The 19861-nt window shown below is 36.8% G+C and overlaps 2 protein-coding genes across 2 annotated transcripts in view; one reads left to right on the top strand and one right to left on the bottom strand.

Annotated features, from left to right (window-relative positions):
• The window catches only part of LOC123673485, a 53511-nt gene extending 49786 nt beyond the window's left edge, over positions 1-3725 (bottom strand). The window contains exon 1 of the mRNA XM_045607987.1: positions 3158-3725. Within this exon, the coding sequence (XP_045463943.1) occupies positions 3158-3337 (180 nt within the window). The 5' untranslated portion in view covers positions 3338-3725. The remainder of the gene's footprint in view (positions 1-3157) is intronic.
• Positions 1-19861, top strand: part of LOC123673488 (E3 ubiquitin-protein ligase MYCBP2) — a 130772-nt gene that overhangs the window by 99698 nt on the left and 11213 nt on the right. The window contains exons 28-37 of the mRNA XM_045607994.1: positions 12491-12713; positions 14939-15124; positions 15967-16143; positions 16207-16413; positions 16530-16735; positions 16789-17054; positions 18156-18441; positions 18826-19001; positions 19284-19367; positions 19418-19626. Coding sequence (XP_045463950.1) covers positions 12491-12713; positions 14939-15124; positions 15967-16143; positions 16207-16413; positions 16530-16735; positions 16789-17054; positions 18156-18441; positions 18826-19001; positions 19284-19367; positions 19418-19626 — 2020 coding nt within the window. The remainder of the gene's footprint in view (positions 1-12490; positions 12714-14938; positions 15125-15966; positions 16144-16206; positions 16414-16529; positions 16736-16788; positions 17055-18155; positions 18442-18825; positions 19002-19283; positions 19368-19417; positions 19627-19861) is intronic.

Genomic DNA, 19861 nt, shown 5'->3' with positions numbered 1-19861 from the left:
TAATCTATAAAATTAAAAATGTTAAAATAATTATTTTTCAACGAAATATCCTGAAGCATCTGTGTTATTCTCAACTAAATATTACCGAAAATGTTATTATATAATCAGGCGGTCAAATATAAATATATACAAAAATAACAAGCATATCAATATAAACAGAAGTATCTATGATGGAAGTATAACCGTTGCATCCGAAGAGATATTTCTGGATTGTTTATCAGGTCTGTTAATATCTTGGAACTAGTTTATCAACAAAAAAAGTTTGAAGTTCCGATGGAATGTTGGAGTGCAAGCAATAACAGATAGTAGATGGTTGATACGAGTTCTTATACGGGTCGATGACTATTGCAAACGATTGAGGATCTTGTAGGCGAAAAATTTAATCAATGAAATACCCTCGGTAATACCGTTATGCCACTTAATTTTGGAAATATATACACGCTTCAAATCAGTGCATAAGAGAGAAGACCACCACGTGACATTATCGTGCTCTGTCAATATTTACGAGGAGGAAATCAGTAGAAATTAGGGATATTACAATAGTACCAACTTTCGTTGCAAGGTTGTACAGGGTGTTTCAAGTAAACGTGTCACTGGATTTTGTGGTTTATCCTTTCAACAATATTGAAAAGTGACCCATCAATATGATAGTATTTTTCACGCGCTATCCAAATATGTTATTGGAAAAACTATCGGACCCCAAGGCATGGAAAATTATTGAGGAAAAACCGTGTTTCCGAAAAAATGCTTTTTTGCTCATTTGACTGGTTTTCAAAGTACTTAAGAAGGTCTAAAGACAATTTCTCACCGATTGTTTCTTCATTTGAAGTTTCGAAAAAACGAAAATTTTTTCCTGCAAAATATAACCATTTTAAATTGTATAATTTCTATTGGAAATGTGTATTTTCCGTTTTACGTCTGGAGTCAATAGCAAAGGAAAAATGAGATTTACCTTCTCCACGCATATAATTTTCTTGCATGCCAACATTCTTCAAATCAAAACAACGGAAATACCAACTGCCTCTCAACCGGTCAGCAGACAGCATAAGAATAAATAGTGAAACTAGAAATAACCCGGTGTGAGACAGTTTTTAACTTCTCGAGCAGAATATGCTACGAGTCGAATATTACGTACGTACATTTCACGGTTCGGGACTTTTGGTCACGAAAATACATACCTACTGAAATATTACCGTGGTTTTATGAAATAAAAATGATTTATACACACGTACTTTGAAATATTTTGACACAGTGTTTCAAACACAATGTTTTATTGTTTCCTTCGAGATTTATTCCCATCTGGAAGAATGTTATGATTTTTCAATAAGAAGCGAGTTGAATATGATATTGTATATTTAATAAAATCAGTAATAATTGAGCCCAGAATTGAGCTTTCAAAAAATGGCACAGAAATCTAGTAATTTAAAGAATCATAATTTTGTGTCATAGTTTCGTTATTAAAAATCCTGCAGAAAAGACGAGCACGCCACTGGATTCTACGTAAAATGTTTTCATTTCAGAGCTCTATATATTATTATTATTATTAGTATTAGCGGAGATATAAATTTCTTCGATATCGCCAATTTTACAATTCTGGCTTTCAAGTCGAAAATAAAAGAAGTTGACCAAAAATGAATAATATCGAATAATATTCTTGTTAGTTTCTTAAAAAGAGAGAACGAGAATGGGGTATTAGATTTTTTCTATCTCCCCTGATTTAAAAGTTGTAGTGTTAAAACATCGAAATTTGCCCATCCTGTATCTACATAAAAAAACATTTTTGAGGTAATGTGTACCTACCATGATTCACACGAGGATTCTCATCAAATAATTACATCCTCAATTACATCTGAAAACTAAATGTACAGAGGTACCAGTTTTCAACCGGTAGAAGACATAAACAAGAATTTTGCCAAAACTGAAGTCGATTTCTGAAAAAGTTTTAAAGATTATACCTAAGATTGTTTCACGTTAGTTTGTTCTATATTTGAGTGAATTATACTTTTTTCAGGGCTTGTTCACCGAATAATGTCCATAATTTTCAATACCTAGTGTTGCGCCCTTGATACTACATATTTTGTATAGTTCTGTGGTCTTCAAGGACGCATGAATAAACAAGTGCTCAAAATTCTTTCCCCACAAACTGTGGCAGTCAATTTATCGAAATTTGATATTGCAATCAGCTGCTTTTTCTCGTATTACTTTATCCCTAGATGGATAATGAGAAGAGGCATGAAACAGCTAATTCAAAAGTTTTAATCTCAACTGACATAACCCGTTTTATAAAATAAATTGGTTCGTTCTTCAGTTCTAGAAGGAAGGTTAGGTAGTTTATTTGAGATCTCCGATCAGCTGCGGGGTTCGAATTGAACCCCTTCCCCTATGTTTGATCAAAACATTATACAATCCGGAAAGTCATTCGATTGATTTCTCGAAATTACAATTACATTGGAGACTAATAATTTGCTCGATAATAGGAATCAATAGAGAATCGTGTCAATACATCAATGAATCACTATCCAATTATTGAAAAATCCGAGGAAAAATCATTATTTTTTATCGATGGTTTTGAACTCGGTTTTGAATTTGTTTATAGTGAACTTTTAAATTTGCTAATAGTGAACAAATGTGAATTTCTATAAAGATAAATCGCCTTCACTTAGCATTCTATGAATCTTATTTTGTAATTTACCTTATAACACACATATTATCACAGATATTGTTTTGAGAGCAATAATCGAAAGAAAGGAACAACAATATAGAACAATGGAATAAGAAAATTTGCTTTGTTTTCTATCACTATTCATTTGCCTTCTGTGACTAGGGTTTCGTTTTGTTATTATGTAGGTACCTAAGTAGGTACATGAAAATGAAATATGTAATCAGTGGATACCTCAAGAACCTCAACAAAAATTTGCTATTCTATTTGAACCAAATATAACAAAGTGAGGGCCTACTGCATCAAGTAATACAGAACAACCAAGAATTTCTCACAAGAGTATATTTTATTTATACTCCAATTTTTGTCACTTTACGCATATGTCCCCAATGCTTAAGCTTGAGTACATATATGACTCAACATTGGGTATATAGTCCCTAAAAGAAATACATTTGTATTTGGAGAAATAGGTATTTCTATGGGTCAAGGATCACTTGCCTGGTCCATGGTGAAAGAACAATTGACCACCATCCAGCCTCCAGACCTCTCGACGCATTTACATCCCTTCATGTCACATATTCCAGATTGACCATCGGCTGCTTCGTAGTGACCGAAAAACACAATGCAAAACACCCACCAGCACACGATAGACGAAAAGGCGCCCCGACGACGATCCATCTTCGACGAGCACTCATACTTTTCCACACACCACCATGCTCTATTTTCACCCCTCCAAAAATAAAAACGTCCCTCAAAAATCCCGTCGAGACCCGTCAGAACGTACTGAAAGTGAATAGATTTTCGTTCGAAATTGGATCAGAGCGAGCTTTGCCGCTGCAGCATCATATGTTCGGGTTTGTTTTGTTTACCTCGCCAACTGCTTTCCTTAGCGCACAGAATATGACACCGCTTACGCATGAACCGCTCAGCGCAACTGGTTAACTCAGTCTTTGCCTCTTTGTTAACGATTTAGCCGAGATAGAGATCGTGCGTTTTCGTGAGCAACGATATAGCGATCCCGAGTGTTGTTCGAATGTTCGATGGTTGGAACATGGACCGTATTTTTCCGTTGTACGTTTGCTTTGCTCACCCGAAGTTTTGGTGTGATGTGAGAACTGAGGAGTGGTGCCCTTCGTGGTGATCGTGACCAACTCAACATCCATGGAGCTAAAGGTAGCCACAGACTATATTGATTCATGGTTTGCGGTGAATCATCTTTGTTCACTAATAAACAGTTTGAGGGGAAGAATTGTCTCATGCTTTTTTTAATTCACTGTTGAAAATGTGTGAAATCCTTAATTTCAGTTAAAAAAAGTTCCTCTTCCGCATTCGAAAGTATAAAAAATATTAGAGCTGCCAAATATACATTGTGGTCCAACTTAACTTAACACCTCAATTTTCCGGCTTTAAAATGAAAATGTGGAAAATTCTAATTCGAGGGGGAACAACTGTTCCGCTCTTCGCATCCCTGTAAATGCAACCCCCTAATGGGGGTGAGTACAACCCCTTGATTTTCAATTGGGATGTGGGGTGATACTGAAATTTCACTTCAAAATTTCCATTGATAACGACATGAAAGGTAAAATAGTGGAAGAGTACAATTACTAAATACCTTTGAAAGGTGTTGGTAACAAAAAATATTCTCCAGATAAATTCCACATTGCCTTTTTCACTTTTTTCGCTATTATTTCATTATCGGTGGATATTTTGAAACGAAATTTTAGGGTCAGATAGTACTCGATACGATCATCAAAATACACTCTATTAGTGATGACGTCACACACCGCCATTTTAGTTCTCCTGTCAGTGTTCGGAATCCAAACAAACAAATTTTCTTTCAAATTAGTACGTTGTCGATGAAGAAATTGGCTTATTTTGATAAATAAGATTATTTAAGCAACGATTTTACTATTAATTGATAAGACAGAAGGCACGAGATTAATGCCAGTAAGTTCGAACTTAAAGTTCAACTAATAAACACTGCTTTTTACAAAATCTGGGGAATGATACAGGAATCAAACTTACTGGTATTAACCTCGTTCCTTCTGTTTAAGAATTAATACTGAAATCGTTCCTCAAATACTCTTATTTATGAAAATGAGCCAATTCATTCAACGACACCGTACTAATTTGAATGAAAATTTATTTGTTTGGATTCTGAACACTGACAGGAGAACCAAAAATGGCGGTCTGTGACGTCACACTGATAGAGCGTATTAGGTTTTCGCAACGCCCCTTATCCCCATTCAAAATCAAGAGGTGTGCTCACCACGGAGATGAAAAAAGCGGAAAAGTTTTTCCCTTTCGAATTAGAAATTGACTAGTCCAAATGATTTTACACATTTTCATTTTAAAGTCTGAAAATCGAGGTGTTCAGTTTTCATTGGGCCACTCTGTATAAATGATTGTATTTTGATAGTGGCTGTTTAAAAATTTTCGATTCTTTGATGATTGGAACAAAATTCGGAAATGCACAATTATTATGATCGTCAATATCGAAATTTTATATAAAATAGTTGGAAGTAATAGTAAAAATTGATACAGATCAAAGGCTATTACTCTCGTTAATTTTACTATGAAAGTATTTGGTGGATGTCGACGATTAGAAATTGTAAATATGCTTGTTACTCACGTAGAAGATTAAAAATGAGTTCTTTTGTTGAATCTACCAGAGAAAAAAAAACGATAAAAAGCGCGTATTCAACAATTGTTAAAGCTGACGAAATGAATAGTTAAAAGCTGATAAGAGAATTCATGTCCACAGGATTATACATAAAAAGGCTTTTTTGGTCCGATAGTCAATGTGCTAAACAGCCAGTTGAAAAAATATATATTTAGCACAATCCCATATTTTTGTTGCGAAATATCTGAGTTCACTGTCTACGTCGAACATCAGAAACTCTTCAACCTTCTGTAGACACGAGCAAAAATTTTCATCTGACAATCAATTCCTCAAATATTGATTTCATAATGAATTATTCACTTCTATTTTCGAATGCCGAACATTCAAACTCAACACATTTAGATGATACTTGCAATGGACGAGTGAAACCTGTAGTGCAGACCCCCCTTTAATTCCATCCAGCCGTTCGACACATAAATCTGACCCGAGATGGGGATCTAGGGGTTCTTGTTAGCCTTAGGGGGTATTTACATAAAAACATTTTGGGTATAGAAGAACTTTTTGTTCAGGATGTCCAAAAATAACAATTTCAAGCTTATATGCATTGTAAAAATGTGTTCTCAACGCTCCATTGAGATGTGCAATTCATCACTACTTTAGCAATACGCCAGGGATTGTTGAGTAAGCGTGCGAAATCAATGGAACCAATCTCGAAGAAAGAAAATAAAATTTTTGAATTGATAATTAGTTCCGAAAGAAACTTTCTTGGAATCTGAAGTAACAGTTCAGTAATAAGTAGAAGGCAAAACTGAGAAAAGTCCAGAGCTTTCGGGCGCTCAAATTGTGCCCTTGGGCCCCACATACAACTGTATACTGTGTTCTCCTAAGTGCGTAAATGACGAGCGCTCAAAAGTTCCTGATTTCAAAACTTCCTGGTCTGTACCTACTATTAGTTCTCAAAATATGTACCCCTAAAGTTCCATAATTTTATAATAGAATGAATACTAAATCATAATAGAATTCCAAATTAAACTGTAATCAGATAGATAAGATATATCACAAAAACATAGAAAATTCCGTTTTTCTCGTATATTCTATCATTTTGGTATTTCTTTCACCCTCCATGCAATAACCGAAAAAATAATTCCAAGATAATCAGTTTGTTCTTCGGTTTGCGGTTATTCAATTATCGAGAAAACTAAAATCCGGTCAGATGGACGAACAGAATCTATTTTAGCCTCGAATTCTTCATCAGTTAGTCGAACTCATTTGAGACCAAACTTGGGTCAAAACTCGAAAATTATGGATATTTCTCAGAATAAAAAGATAAAAAATGGAATTCCGAGAGTACTAAAAGAATAAAAATTTCCATAAAAAAATATTGAAATTCTTAAGATAATGCATTGGTCGATTAGTTAGCCACAAATCTATACCTTCAGCTGCTTGAAGAGAAAATTTAGTTTTCAGATCTAATTTTGTCTTGACGTTGATTTTTTTTTAATCAGGCGAAGAGTCATTTCTCTGGTCAATAAAACACTTGAATGGAAATAATACAGATTGTTGTTTGAAAAATCTGCTACTCAAGCTAAAATTTTGAAACCAGATGAACCAGATTGCATATTTTTTTATAACCGAGCAATTATAACATCCATCAGCAACTTAGTCGGCTTTAGCAAGTATTTTTTTCTACAACACCTATGAAAAGTAGCATATTCTTCATAGCTTACTCAATTTCAAAATTATATATTGCTCGTACTGTGAGAAATATTATTCCACACGGCACTTTGCCCACATCTAGCTTGGTGGAATAATGAAATTGGGCTTTTGGGAAGTCGTTTCTATTGAAACACAAGAAATGAACAGATACTGTCAACGAAGGCCATTTTGATTTGAATTAAGTACATTACTTGAATTATTAAAATTGGTGCAGTTGTGGGAAATATGTAGTATATTGTGCAACAATGGAGAAATGGACTTTCTCCACATGTTGCACACTATACTTTTCCTACTACTGTACAAATTTCAATAATTCAAGTAATGGACTTGATTCAAATCAAAATGGCCTTCGTTGACAGTATGTGCTAATTTTTTGCGTTTCTATAGAAACGACTCAAATGCCCAATTTCATTGGTCTACCAAGCGAGGTGTGGGCAAAGTGCTGCGGGGAATAATATTTCCCACAGTATGAGCAATACATAGTTTTGGAATTGAGTAAGTTGTGGAGAATACGCTACTATTCATAGCAGTTGTAGGAAAAAGTACTTTTCTCACTCGTGGTTTCGCGGCACTCGCCTTTCAGACTCGTGCCACAAACTTCCACACTCGTGAGAAAAGTTGAACTTTCCCCACTTGTTACACAATATAATATTGTAGGACGTCTACGTGTTCAAGATCTATTGAAGTTGCCTATCGAAGGAATACATCAGGCTAGGTTATAAATAATAACGAAAACCCATTGGAGACAACGTGTTTTCCATTGACAAACTTTATCTGAATTGTTGGTTTTTTTGGGAGGGATTGCAGCACCAAAGCCCCCCACTAGCTGTGCTAGTGTAGAAACTTCTCGCGAAATACATAAAAAAAACTAAATATTTAGAAAACAACATAAATACTGTAATATCATATAATATGTTCATGCTTGAACATCAGGAGGATTGTAATTATTGTATAGTATATCCAAAGTCACTTGGAGGAAGCCAGAATATTTGGATTATACAAGAGTTGTCAAGCTTCCAGAAATTTCTTTGGGGCCAGCAGTGACGGCTCGTCAGGGTCGGCAGGGTCGGCCGGGCCGACCCAAAAATTATCGGAAAATAGAAAATAGTTCTAGATATTCAATTCATTTAAACTCAATCGGAGTTATCGATTTCGATATCCAAACTCCCTCGGTAATGAATATTTCCACTCAGAACAGGAAAATATAACTTATACCGTCCAATATTTTCTTTCGGACCCACCTAATATTCGATTTCCAAAGCATCCAGCGTTGTTATTCCCTTTCATAAATTGTAACAAACCACAATCGTAAATGGTTACTTTTCGTAACATCACCCCAAACAAGTTATTCCAGAATTGTACGTAACACCGTAACATTAGGTCTGAAATGTAACACAAATGTTACAATTATACAATTGCAACTCCTGGAATGTCACTGAAAGCATCTCATCACGTTAGGTCGGCCAAGAGCCGATGGCGGAACCAGCGCTACCGAGAGCGCTACGTAAAGGAAAAGATACTACGACATACGCCCAGAATACGTCCACTCAGTAGAACGGCACAACAACTCGATGTTAGGTCGCTTCCCAATACACAGGGTCGGCTGGCCGGTTATCCTATTGCAGAGCGTCAAGCAGCAACTTTTCACAGTTTATTTCAAATATTTGATAATTAAATGAATGGTTGATTATGAGACATTATGTCTTAATCAGAAAAGAACTTATTTATGCCGTTCGATAGTAGCTATTGATTTTCAGATCAAGAAAATATAATTAATATATTCAAATGAATGGTTGATTATGGGATATAACGTCTTAATCAGAAAAAAACTTATTTATGCCGTTCGATAGTAGTTAGGTATTGATTTTCTGATCATGTACTGGGACAATGCTATCTTCGGCAATTCAAATATGCTGAATGGTATTACGGAATTCATTTTCTCAAATAATATTGTTTCCGATGTTCCTGAATTATATAAGTTATTTTGTATGATTTTGTCCCTGCCACCAACATCCGCGTCAGTAGAAAGAAGTTTTTCAGCGCTCAAAAGAATAAAATCTTTCAGTAGGAACATGATGTCTCAAGACCGTTTAAATAACCTGGCACTGATATCAATCGAAAGAGGTTTAGTTAAAGAACTAGCCAGAGGAAACATTTTTATCGAGAAAATAATTGATGACTTCGCGACAAGAAAGATCGTCGAATTGATTTGATCTATAAAAATGAATAAAGGGTACGCAAGCTCATACATTTTCGACCAGAATACATGCGGTCATTTCCACAATATTTTTTGTGGTCTTTATAAGATTTTTTTATATTTTATATATCTATTTATATGTTTTCGTGAGAGGTTTTCTCTATGTTTATTCAAATATATATTTTATGTTGATAATTGAATATTTTATTATTTCTGTTGTTTCAAGAGTTTCATTTTATTTCAGTTTTCATTGATTTGAGAACTACATTTTTATATTGGGTTATAATGGGGCTATTCTAAGTGAGGTTTCCCATTAAAAACAAAAAACCAACGCGTCCTCTTGAGTGACGTGGAAATCTATTTGTTTATATATATTTATTTATATAGTTATAAGTATGATAAGGGGTGTGGGAAAATTTATATATATTTATATATATATATATATGTGTGTGTGGCCGACCCACATCTCGAGGGCACGAGCCGTCACTGTGGGCCAGTGAATTTATCACCTAACAATACTTTCGAATAAACCACGGTATTTAGCGGATCACGGTATCCAATTCAAAGGGACATCTATGGCCAAGCGTTTTTATGGAATAGTTCAAGTGACTTTGGATATACTATATCATCAAATCCAGTCATTGAGATAAACAAAAACGATAAAAATCACAAGAAAGCGAACTTAAAAGTTTATAATTTTACGTCAATGCTTGTGCCATTATTCTTCATTAACTTGAAAATTATCGGACAAATATACGCAATATCGCCTCTTCTTCGCTTTAGTAATACCTGTCGTTATCGCTGCCTGTCCCTTACAATCTTACAAACAAGTTGGGAGACGCATCGTGTATGAAAGGCCGTTCTAATGAGCCCGCTGACCATCTGAAGCAACAGGTACACATCCCGGCATAAAAGAAGTAACTTCCTTTTCTGCGTGTTTCATTGAGCACGTCAACCTGACGCAAAACTGGTTCTTCTCTCGTGTTGAGATCTTATGCTGATTGGCCGTTACCGATTGGAGTTTCCGTCACTATTTTTTACGACTCGATGAAATGACTACAGTCATTGTCTGTTTCTAACTTTTTTTTTTTTGAATTGTTGAGATATCAATTCGTTTTGGAATTGATGATGAGTCAAGCTATCGTCTTCGATATCTGATTGAACGGATGTTGTAATTTGTTTCATTTTGCTGGAAGGATTTGATATAATAGTTCGTAGAGGATTAAGTTGTACTTACCAGGAGCATTAATTTATTTTTCCTAATACTGCTATGAAAAGTAGCTTATTCTTCATTGCTTACTCAATTTCAAAACTATGTATTGCTTATACTGTGGGAAATATTATTTCTCACCGCACTTTGCCCACACCTCTCTTGGTAGACCAATGAAATTGGGCTTTTGAGTATAATATTTCTATGGAAATGCAATAAATTAGCACATACTGCCAACGAAGCCCAATTTGAGTTGAATCAAGTCCATTACTTGAATTAATGAAATTTGTACAGTTGTAGGAAAAGTATAGTGTGCAACATGTGGAGAAAGTCCTTTTCTCGCTCGTGTGTTTGCGGCACTCGCCTTTCAGGCTCGTGCCACAAACTTCCACACTCGCGAGAAAAGTTGAACTTTCCTCACTTGTTGCACAATATACTATTTTTTTTTTCCGAGGCTTTATTGTGAAAAACTGGTTTTACATTGATGATTCGAAGTATTGTCCATCGTTGGCAACTACTTTCTCCCATCTTTCGGGCAGCGTACTAATCCCGCGTTGAAAAAACTGGTCATCTTTTGAAACGATCTCATCACTCAAATTAAAACAATAAACCAGTAAAAAATGTTTCTTGTTCGGAAGAATACAGGTGGTTCCGAAGTTAATCAGTTTTCAGCGAATAACGAGAGTTGTAATATTGAGAATATTCCGTGGAAAATGCCGGGACATCCTATATCTCAGTTTGACCGGGCATGAAGAGTAGCCCTACATCAAGAAGCTTTGTCGAAACACCAGATTGCGCAACGTTTGAATGCTAGACGGAAGTAAGTAAGGCGCATAGCAGTCTTTTTCTTGAAAACCAGCAGCCTTTCCCGGAGACCGGTGCCTGGTCTATCCAGACTAACATCTGCAAGGGAAGACCATTATATCGCAAATTTTTGAATTGAATTGAACGGTATCTGTAACAGCCCTTCGAAGTCATTCTTTGAGGACCTATATACGGGTAGTCTCACCATAAGGAGACAGTTGTATTCCTCAAATTTAAGGACAAGAAGACCTTCAAGTCCAGGCTATCACCTGGACATAGAGCTGCCCTCAGCAATGGACAGAACACCACCAAGAGTGGATTTTACCACAACGGCTCAACGTACTTTTTTCGGACGAGTCACGATTCGGTTTACAAAGTGATAGTCGAAAGAGAAAGTGAGAAAGGGTTTGGAGAGGTCCAAGCAGGCAAGAGCGACTCAATCTTGCCCGGGAAGTTGTGCCCTTTCAAGACGGATCAATAATGTGCTGGGGGGTATAATGCTCAGTCGCCGTACCCCTCTTATTATCGTTGAACTAACAATGAATGGTGCCATCTACGTCATTGAACCAATCATTGTTTCTCTGCGCAACGAATTTGTGGATAATTTCATTTATGAGGATGATAAAGCCCCACCACACCACACCGCACACGAAGGGTTCAAAACATTCTTCAAGAGAACAATATACAGAGAATGAACTGGCCAGCATAACCACCAGACATTAATCCAATTGAGCACGTATGTGCAATATCGAATCGCCAAAACCCACCTTCAACTTTTCAGGAATTGAGTTTAGCCCTTCAGGAAGAATGGAACGATATGCATGAAAATTTCACTAATGACTTGATTCGTGGGATTCCTGGGCGTATTGGGCGGTAGATTGAAAGAAAAGGTGGTAATACAGACTAAAACATACAGAATTTAGATTCATTTGTGGAATAACTATAATCAATCAAAAATAAATAATCGATAAATTTAGATTTTTTCTCATTTTTCCTATTCTGCCTCATCCTGCATAAGGCAAAGAGTAACAAACAAAGATTTCCTATCAAATATATTGCAGTTGAAATAGGGGAAAATATTAATCTCATTTCCTGAACATTTGATTGATTGAATAGATTGTTTTTTCTTGAGAAACCTAGGGGGCCAAGACTGTTGACGATGTGTGTAAATAAATAATTAAGGCATCTTTTCCTTTTGAGTAACCAATGAATTTCCAATAGCATTTTTTTTTCAGAAACTGGTTAATGGATATAAACTAACAGTTCATTATACAATTTCAGTGTCAACTCCAACGAGCGTCTGTTCCTCCGTGATTTCGTGAGTTGTGTGGCTGGAACCAGTGGCGGCCGTTTCGCCCAATGGCTGCAACCAGGAAGTCGTGTGGACCCCTCGAAGTGTCAAGTGCTCTACTCCAGGGACGAGTTAAGATGCGGCTGGCCAACCATGATTACCGTCATCACAAGAGATCAATATTCGGACATCGTTCATGTGCCAAATATGAAGGTAATTGTTGAATTTCTCCTTCAATTTGGGTGGATACCGCCGAGACAACTTTACTCTCTCCTTATAATGAATATTATTACTTGTTATCGATCAAAAATGAATCAAGATAAGGATGGCGGTGGGATTGCAGCAGACGTATGACTTGGCTTTTCAAGTGCATTCAGTATGACCCAAATATGTTGGGTTGGTCCAACGTATCCATATTTCATGAAAATAAATAAAACTGCATAATTCGATGTTTTCGTATGTTTTTCTGGAAAACACCAAGACAGCTGGTCAATTTTCATTTGAAGGGGGTTCTCTGGATAATAAACTGGGAGGTCAAGCAGATGGAAGCGCAATTCATTCAATTTGACCATAATTTTCATCGATTTACGACTAAGAACATTGATTTGAGGAAATAGAATTTTTTTCTGTTGCATTTGTGGACTTTTTTTTTATTTCTGCACTCAATGTTATATTTTGACGGTTGGACCTTTGTCAAGATAGTACATAGACGTACAACTTTACTCCCTTCGTTTTTTTCCGAAATTTGAGGCTTTATTGTAAAAAACTGGTTATACATTTATGATTCAAAGTATTGTCCGTCGCTTGCCACTACTTTCTCCCATCTATCGGACAGCGTACGAATCCCTCGTTGAAAAAACTGGTCATCTTTTGAAGCGATCCACGAATTATCAAATTTTTTACTTTTTCATAAGACCGCGGGAGTGCTGGTCAGCCAAGCCGTGTGCCATTGTTCGAAACAAGGGATATTCCGAGGGAGCAACGTCTGGATAATACCGTGGGTGGGATAGAACTTCCCATTTCAATGTCTTGAGCATTTTCGCAACATGGGGTCGAGCATTGTCATGCTGCAAAACCACTTTATCGTGTTTCTCGTTGTATTTTGACCATTTGTCTTTCAATTCTCGGCTCAAACGCATGATTTGCGTTCGATAACAATCGCCTGTGATTGTTTCAGTCGGTTTCAACAACTCATAATACACGACGCCGAGCTGGTCCTACCAAATACTGACTGACCTTGGAACCGTGAATATTAGGACTGGCCGTCGACGTGGAAACATGACCGGGATATCCTCATGATTTTCTGCGCTTGGGATTATCGTAATGGTCCCATTTTTTCGTCTCCAGTCACAATGTGATGCCTTACAAGCAGCTGTTCACAATCAAACAAACGCCGTTCAACATCTCTCGGATACAACTCGTACGACACCTAATTTCCTTGTTTCTGAATCATTCCCATGACTTTCAGGCGTTTTGAAATGGCTTGTTGCGTCTCTCCCAATGATCCTGCTAATTCTTGTAGCGTTTGACACGAGTCTTGATCAAGTAATGCTTCCAATTCTGCATCTTCGAAAACCTTTTCTCTTCCACCGCCATGCTGGTCTACGACGTCAAAATCACCGTTCTTGAAGCGCTGAAACCATTCTCGGCACTTTCTTCCACTAATAGCGGCCTCACCATGAGTATATGAGAGCATTCGATGAGCCTCAGCCGCAGATTTCTCCATATTAAAGCAGAAAATTAAAACCTTCCGCAAATGACAAAAATTTGGCTCGTAAGCTGACATGTTCAATCGAGAATAACTTTATAATGCAGACACAAACCGACTAATATTTCGATGGCGTTTTCTCTACGAATACCTAAGCCTATTGTATGACATCTACGATATATTTATTTCGACAACCACTTACTGCTACAGCCATCTATTGCAAAACGGCGGAAGCAAAGTTGTATACCTAATACTTAACTAACCCCCCATATACCTACAATTTGAAGCATTCTCTCTTTAATAATATAATTTCTCCAATTCTGTGGTTATTCCGTTCATTCTTCCACATCTTGTAGAACAAAATCGTGCGAGAATATATCAGAAACGCACAGTTTTCATGGTTATATTTTATTATTCTATGATGGTACTCCGAACTTTCCGCCACGGCTTTATCTGTCAATTCATCAATTTGCCTTAAAGAAATCAGTTCTGCCAACCAACATTTTTCAATGCAAAAATCACTAAATTATATTTATGGAAATATTTCATTAATTTCAATGAAAATGCAATGAATTAGAGAAAATAATGTATAATACTCGTACAGAAGGCTCATTCTACCACTCGTTCATTCCAAAACTCGCCACTTCGTGGCTCGTTTTTGAATTTTGAACTCGTGGAAGAATACCAATGCCTTCTGCACTTGTATTATAAATAACTATTTTAATTCCAGGTGGACATAAAAGCAATTCCGATCGACAAGAACGAACTAGGAGAAGGAGATGCAGGAAGAAAGGTGAGAAGATTAAGTCAGCCGGACGCAATGACGTTCGGTGGCCTTCCTGCGCCACCTCTGCAATATCCCTACGAACCTACTGTTAGGGACAAAATGTACTTTCATTCTATCACGGTCATGAAGGTGAGTTAATTGACAGAAATTAGAATGCATTCGCAGTAGAGGATTTTCATTTTTATAGTGATCTTTCTCCATGAATGAAGATTCAAGTTGTGAAGGATGAAATTAGGGTTAGGTTAGGTTATCATCAACATTCGTTTTCCAAATCTTCTCCTTGCTGTTCTATTTTTGGGGTATCCCTTTTTCGTGAGGATTATTAAAACACTGACGGACAACAGACGAAAACTTTATTGTCGTACAGCACTTGGAAACATCCTTGAACACTATAGTAACTCAACTGGTCACCTCGTTACTTACTCCACTGAACTCTCCTTTTCCCATTTTTTGTTCCTGGGTTACGAACATAAAATCATATTGTACACCGTGAATTTCTTCTTTCTTTTCTTATTCTCTAAGTTCTATGCCTGCGCAATGGTATCATGGGGCCTGCACACTAATTAGGGTAGGGGAAATATATTCTCTATTGTCTTTCTGAGAAGCCTATGAATGAGAAAGTTGTATGCACAAGTAACATGAAAGACCATTGTTACACTAATGCTGATACATTTATATTAAGTATTGTGACGACAAATTCGGCTAGACCCAGACATCATGTCTAATTGTATTTTGTCGCCACATATTAATTTCACCTTCTATTTTAACTCTATTCCAACTAGTTACTGAGCGTTAGAGAAATTGAGACACCTATTTAGATTTAACATTTTTCGATTCACATTTTCCATGAAGAGTACCTAATTAACTTTGAATAAAAATTTTCAGAGTTTAATTTTATTTAATGATTCATCAAGCTGAGCATGAATTCCTTTGTGTATTTTTGAATCCACTGAATTTTTTTCTTCTTGTAGCCATACCAAAATTACTCATTCGAAGAGCTCAGGTTCGTATCTCCCCCTGTGAAGAGATCCAGTGAAAGCATGCTCGTAAGGCCAAATTTAGATGGTACTTACAGCGCCAACTGGACACCAGCTACCATTGGCTGCTACTCTATCGTTGTTAACATCGATGGCTATGATATGGAAGAGGTAAAATAGTTCTTCCACCATGTCAAAAATTCTTAATTTCATGTACCATTTCTTATTTTTCAGGCTTTCAAGGTGGAAGTGAAAGAACCTCCGCAAGGTTTGACTCCACCCTCCCAAAATACAACGAAGAAGAGCAACTACCAACCGAACAAACTGAGAAAGTTCATCGCCAAGAATTCAGCAGGACTGAGGATAAGGGCACATCCGTCCTTACAAAGTGAACAAATTGGTGTGGTCCAAGTGAATGGAACTATAGCATTTATCGATGAGGTATGAATATTTACCATCTCCTTTCAATATCATTGCCAAAAAATTTAATTAATTTTTTTTTCTCTAAATTTTTTCAATCTGTATATTTTGTATTTATCTCGACAACTTTCCTTTAGATTCATAATGACGATGGAGTCTGGCTAAGGCTCTCCATGGATACCATAAAGCAGTACTGCTACGCTGGGATCATCGAAGCTTGGTGCTTGCAATACAACCAACATCTTGGTAAAACGCTACTGCTACCGGTGGAGGAACCGAAAACTATTCTGGACCAAGTGATAAGCGAAACTATCAGAAAGAAATTACCAGAAATTCACGACAGGTAACATAGCATTATCCAATTTTCTGCCATTTTTACAAAAACAACGTTTTCAGGAGGAAGATACCCACGAGTGCATCGGGAGATTTTATAGTTATCAAATGTGGAGCTTCCGGTCACAATGTCCGGAGTAAACCTAACCTAAAAGCGCCAAGGGTTGGTATGTTGGTCCTTGGAAACAGAGTCGGAGTTTCGGAGTATATTGTGAACTCTGATGGGTGTTGGGTGCTATTGGATCAGCACACCAAAGACAAATATTGTTTTAACACGGACGAGGAAGCTTGGTCTCTGGCAATGGGTCATAACAACACACTGTATTTAGGTACTATATTTATATTTTATCATTAATACTTCAGAGTAAAATTCATGCTGCTCTTTTGAGTCATATATTTAGCTTTTGAGCAGTTTTTATTCAATTGTGCGCCAATTGCCATTTATAAGGTTCTATGTTCTTTAAGGATCTCTAAGGATGCAATTAATGCATGAATGACGAGCACTCAAACTCCTGACTTACTTCCTAATTTTTTTAAGAGCCTTTGGTTGACTCGTTGGTATACATCTTTGTAAGGTATTAGGTGCTCAACTAAGTTTCCGCTGTTTGTCAATAAATAGCTCAAGCAGTATGTTCTGGTCGATTTTGACATATCCAAAACGTCATGAACCAAGCTAAGACATATGGTCAACGTTTCAAATGCAAGAAGAACTTTCCTCAGCATTAGGAGTCACCCATCAATCCATTTCCAAGAGATACCATGCCTTGGCAACTTGGGTTAAGGACACCACGACGTTCAAGGTCCCTTGGCTTCAGTTGTACTGAGCTGAAGGATCCAAGGTCGATGGCTCTTGACTTTGAGTCAATAAAGACTTTTTCTCTCTCTCTCTCTCTATCCCTCTCCTATCTGGAAACGCTCAAATGGGACGCCCTACCCAATCAGCCGTCTTCTCCAGATATTGTGTCATCAGGTTATTACTTGTTCGGGACGATAGCACATGATCTGGATCATCAGTAGATCCACTCATATGAAGATATAAAAAAATGGCTCGATTCATGGATAGCCTCAAAAGAAGAACACTTTTACCGTAATTCTATTCGAGCTCTATCAGAAAGATGGAAAAAAAAGCTGAAGCTAACAATGGACAACACTTCGAATGATTTATTTGTAACAATTTTTTCACAATTAAGTTGCATTTTCATCGAAAATACAGAGGGAACTTATTTGCGCAACTTATATTTTATTTGTCTTTTTCTCTTCCTTGAAGCTTGCAAACTTACTTTAATTTTGTTCCAACTATTTCATGTATTACCCACCCTATTTCAATATGCATTCACATGGACTGCCACTCAAAAACACTACGGTCTTAATCACTTGAATTGTCCTAACAGGAACAATTATTAACTAATATAAATCTCTCGTCTGACCAGGAGCAATTACCGATAACAAACCAAACTCGCGTTCAGATGAATCCACGAAGAAGGGCTTCGACTTCACACAGATGGTGGGTCCGATGTCATCAGATCCACATTTCTTGTTCGCGACACCCCTGAAGCAAAACAATTGCAATAGAATGGCAGCAGAGAGGGCATCGACTAATCCATTCATATTCGGCGAGTGCTCAAACGAAATGTCACCTCAGGTTCCTAAGAGGGAAAGGAAAGATGTCAAGATTAGCGTTTTGCCGAAATGGTTTAAGGGAGAAGACGATAAGAAGTGAGTTGTTAATATACTACAGCTAGAACAAACATAATTGTAGCTTTCTGTTTCATAGATTTTTGCAACAGAGTGTGATATATGCAGTTTCAGCCAAAAATGCTCTCAAATTATCACTATAGGTATTAGATGAACTTGAATAATAAGATTTCTCTCCTAAAATTCGATGCCACAGTTAGACAGAAGAAAATTATCTTTTTACATCTTAATGTTAAACAGATTCTCCTCAAGATCTATTAGTTATCTCATTATACCAGTTGAAGATTTTTAGCGGTCTTGATAAACTTTCTTGGTTGCCTACTCGAAAGAGTCGTACCTAATTAATTAAAATAGATCAAATGGTGCGAATATTCCGAATGAATATAAAATGAATTACATTTGCAGTGACTTCCCAGATGGTCAAAACTTCACACCAAAAGAATTTGCGAAGCCCTCTGCAGAAAGAGGAGCTAACGGCAATGGTACACCTCCAGACACACCAAAAAGATCGAATAGTCCCAGTAGAGGTCTTTTTTCTCCTAAAATTCTGAGCAGGAGTTCTAGTCCTGTTGCAGTTCCAGGTGAGTTTCTAAAAACAATGTAGCAGTCTCATTTATATGATCAATTGTAAAATCAGAAATCCGTCCCCAAAGATTTTGTTGAAACATTAAATAGTAACATCATACACCTAGTAGGAACAATGAGTAACTCTGATCATTCCACCTATCCCAAAAACGAAGATCTATAATCTTTATTACCACCAGAAAGATACCTGCTAGACGAACTTGACCATTTTTTTTTCCTAGAATTCAAAATTACGAACATTATGGCATCTAACATTGATATCCGTCTTATTTTCACAGCTCGTGGTAATGTTTTAGTAGATAGCGCAGCTAGCAGCAATCAAGTTTTCGGTTCTCCGAAAAGCATAGGATTATCGCCGCTAGGTAAAATAACATTTTCGAAAATCAGAAAAAGAAATATTTGTTTTCATTAGTTTCCAGCGGCTTTCCAGACCAGCAGACGAGAAGAGATTCGACTCAATCTGACACCAGCGCTTTCGTGAGCAGTTTAACAAGAGACAGCCAATCGCCAAGTCAAGCAACTCCTTACAAAGATCTCACATCTAGTCCAAGTGGCAGCTCGATACAGACGAAGTCTGATAATAGCCCTCCCTCGACACCTTGCAAAAAAGATGAATACTTTGTGAGTATCGAAACTAATCGCATTATAAAATACTTAGAAATTTCTTTGAAGAATGTGGTTGGGTTATTTTAATAAGACATCTCATGAATCATTTCAGACTCTTCTACACTCAGCACATAGCAGTATTCAATGTTTTCTATCCAGTCTGTAGTCGTTATCTTACATTTTTAAATTTGTATAGGAAAAAGAACAGTGTCAGCACCTTTTGGTTCGATCAGCTGTTGGGAGAACTATT

The sequence above is a fragment of the Harmonia axyridis genome, chromosome 2 (genome assembly GCF_914767665.1).
Source record: "Harmonia axyridis chromosome 2, icHarAxyr1.1, whole genome shotgun sequence".
NCBI lineage: Eukaryota > Metazoa > Arthropoda > Insecta > Coleoptera > Coccinellidae > Harmonia > Harmonia axyridis.
The sequence above is the reverse complement of the archived record's forward strand: the minus strand, read 5'-3'. Positions and strand labels throughout refer to the sequence as shown.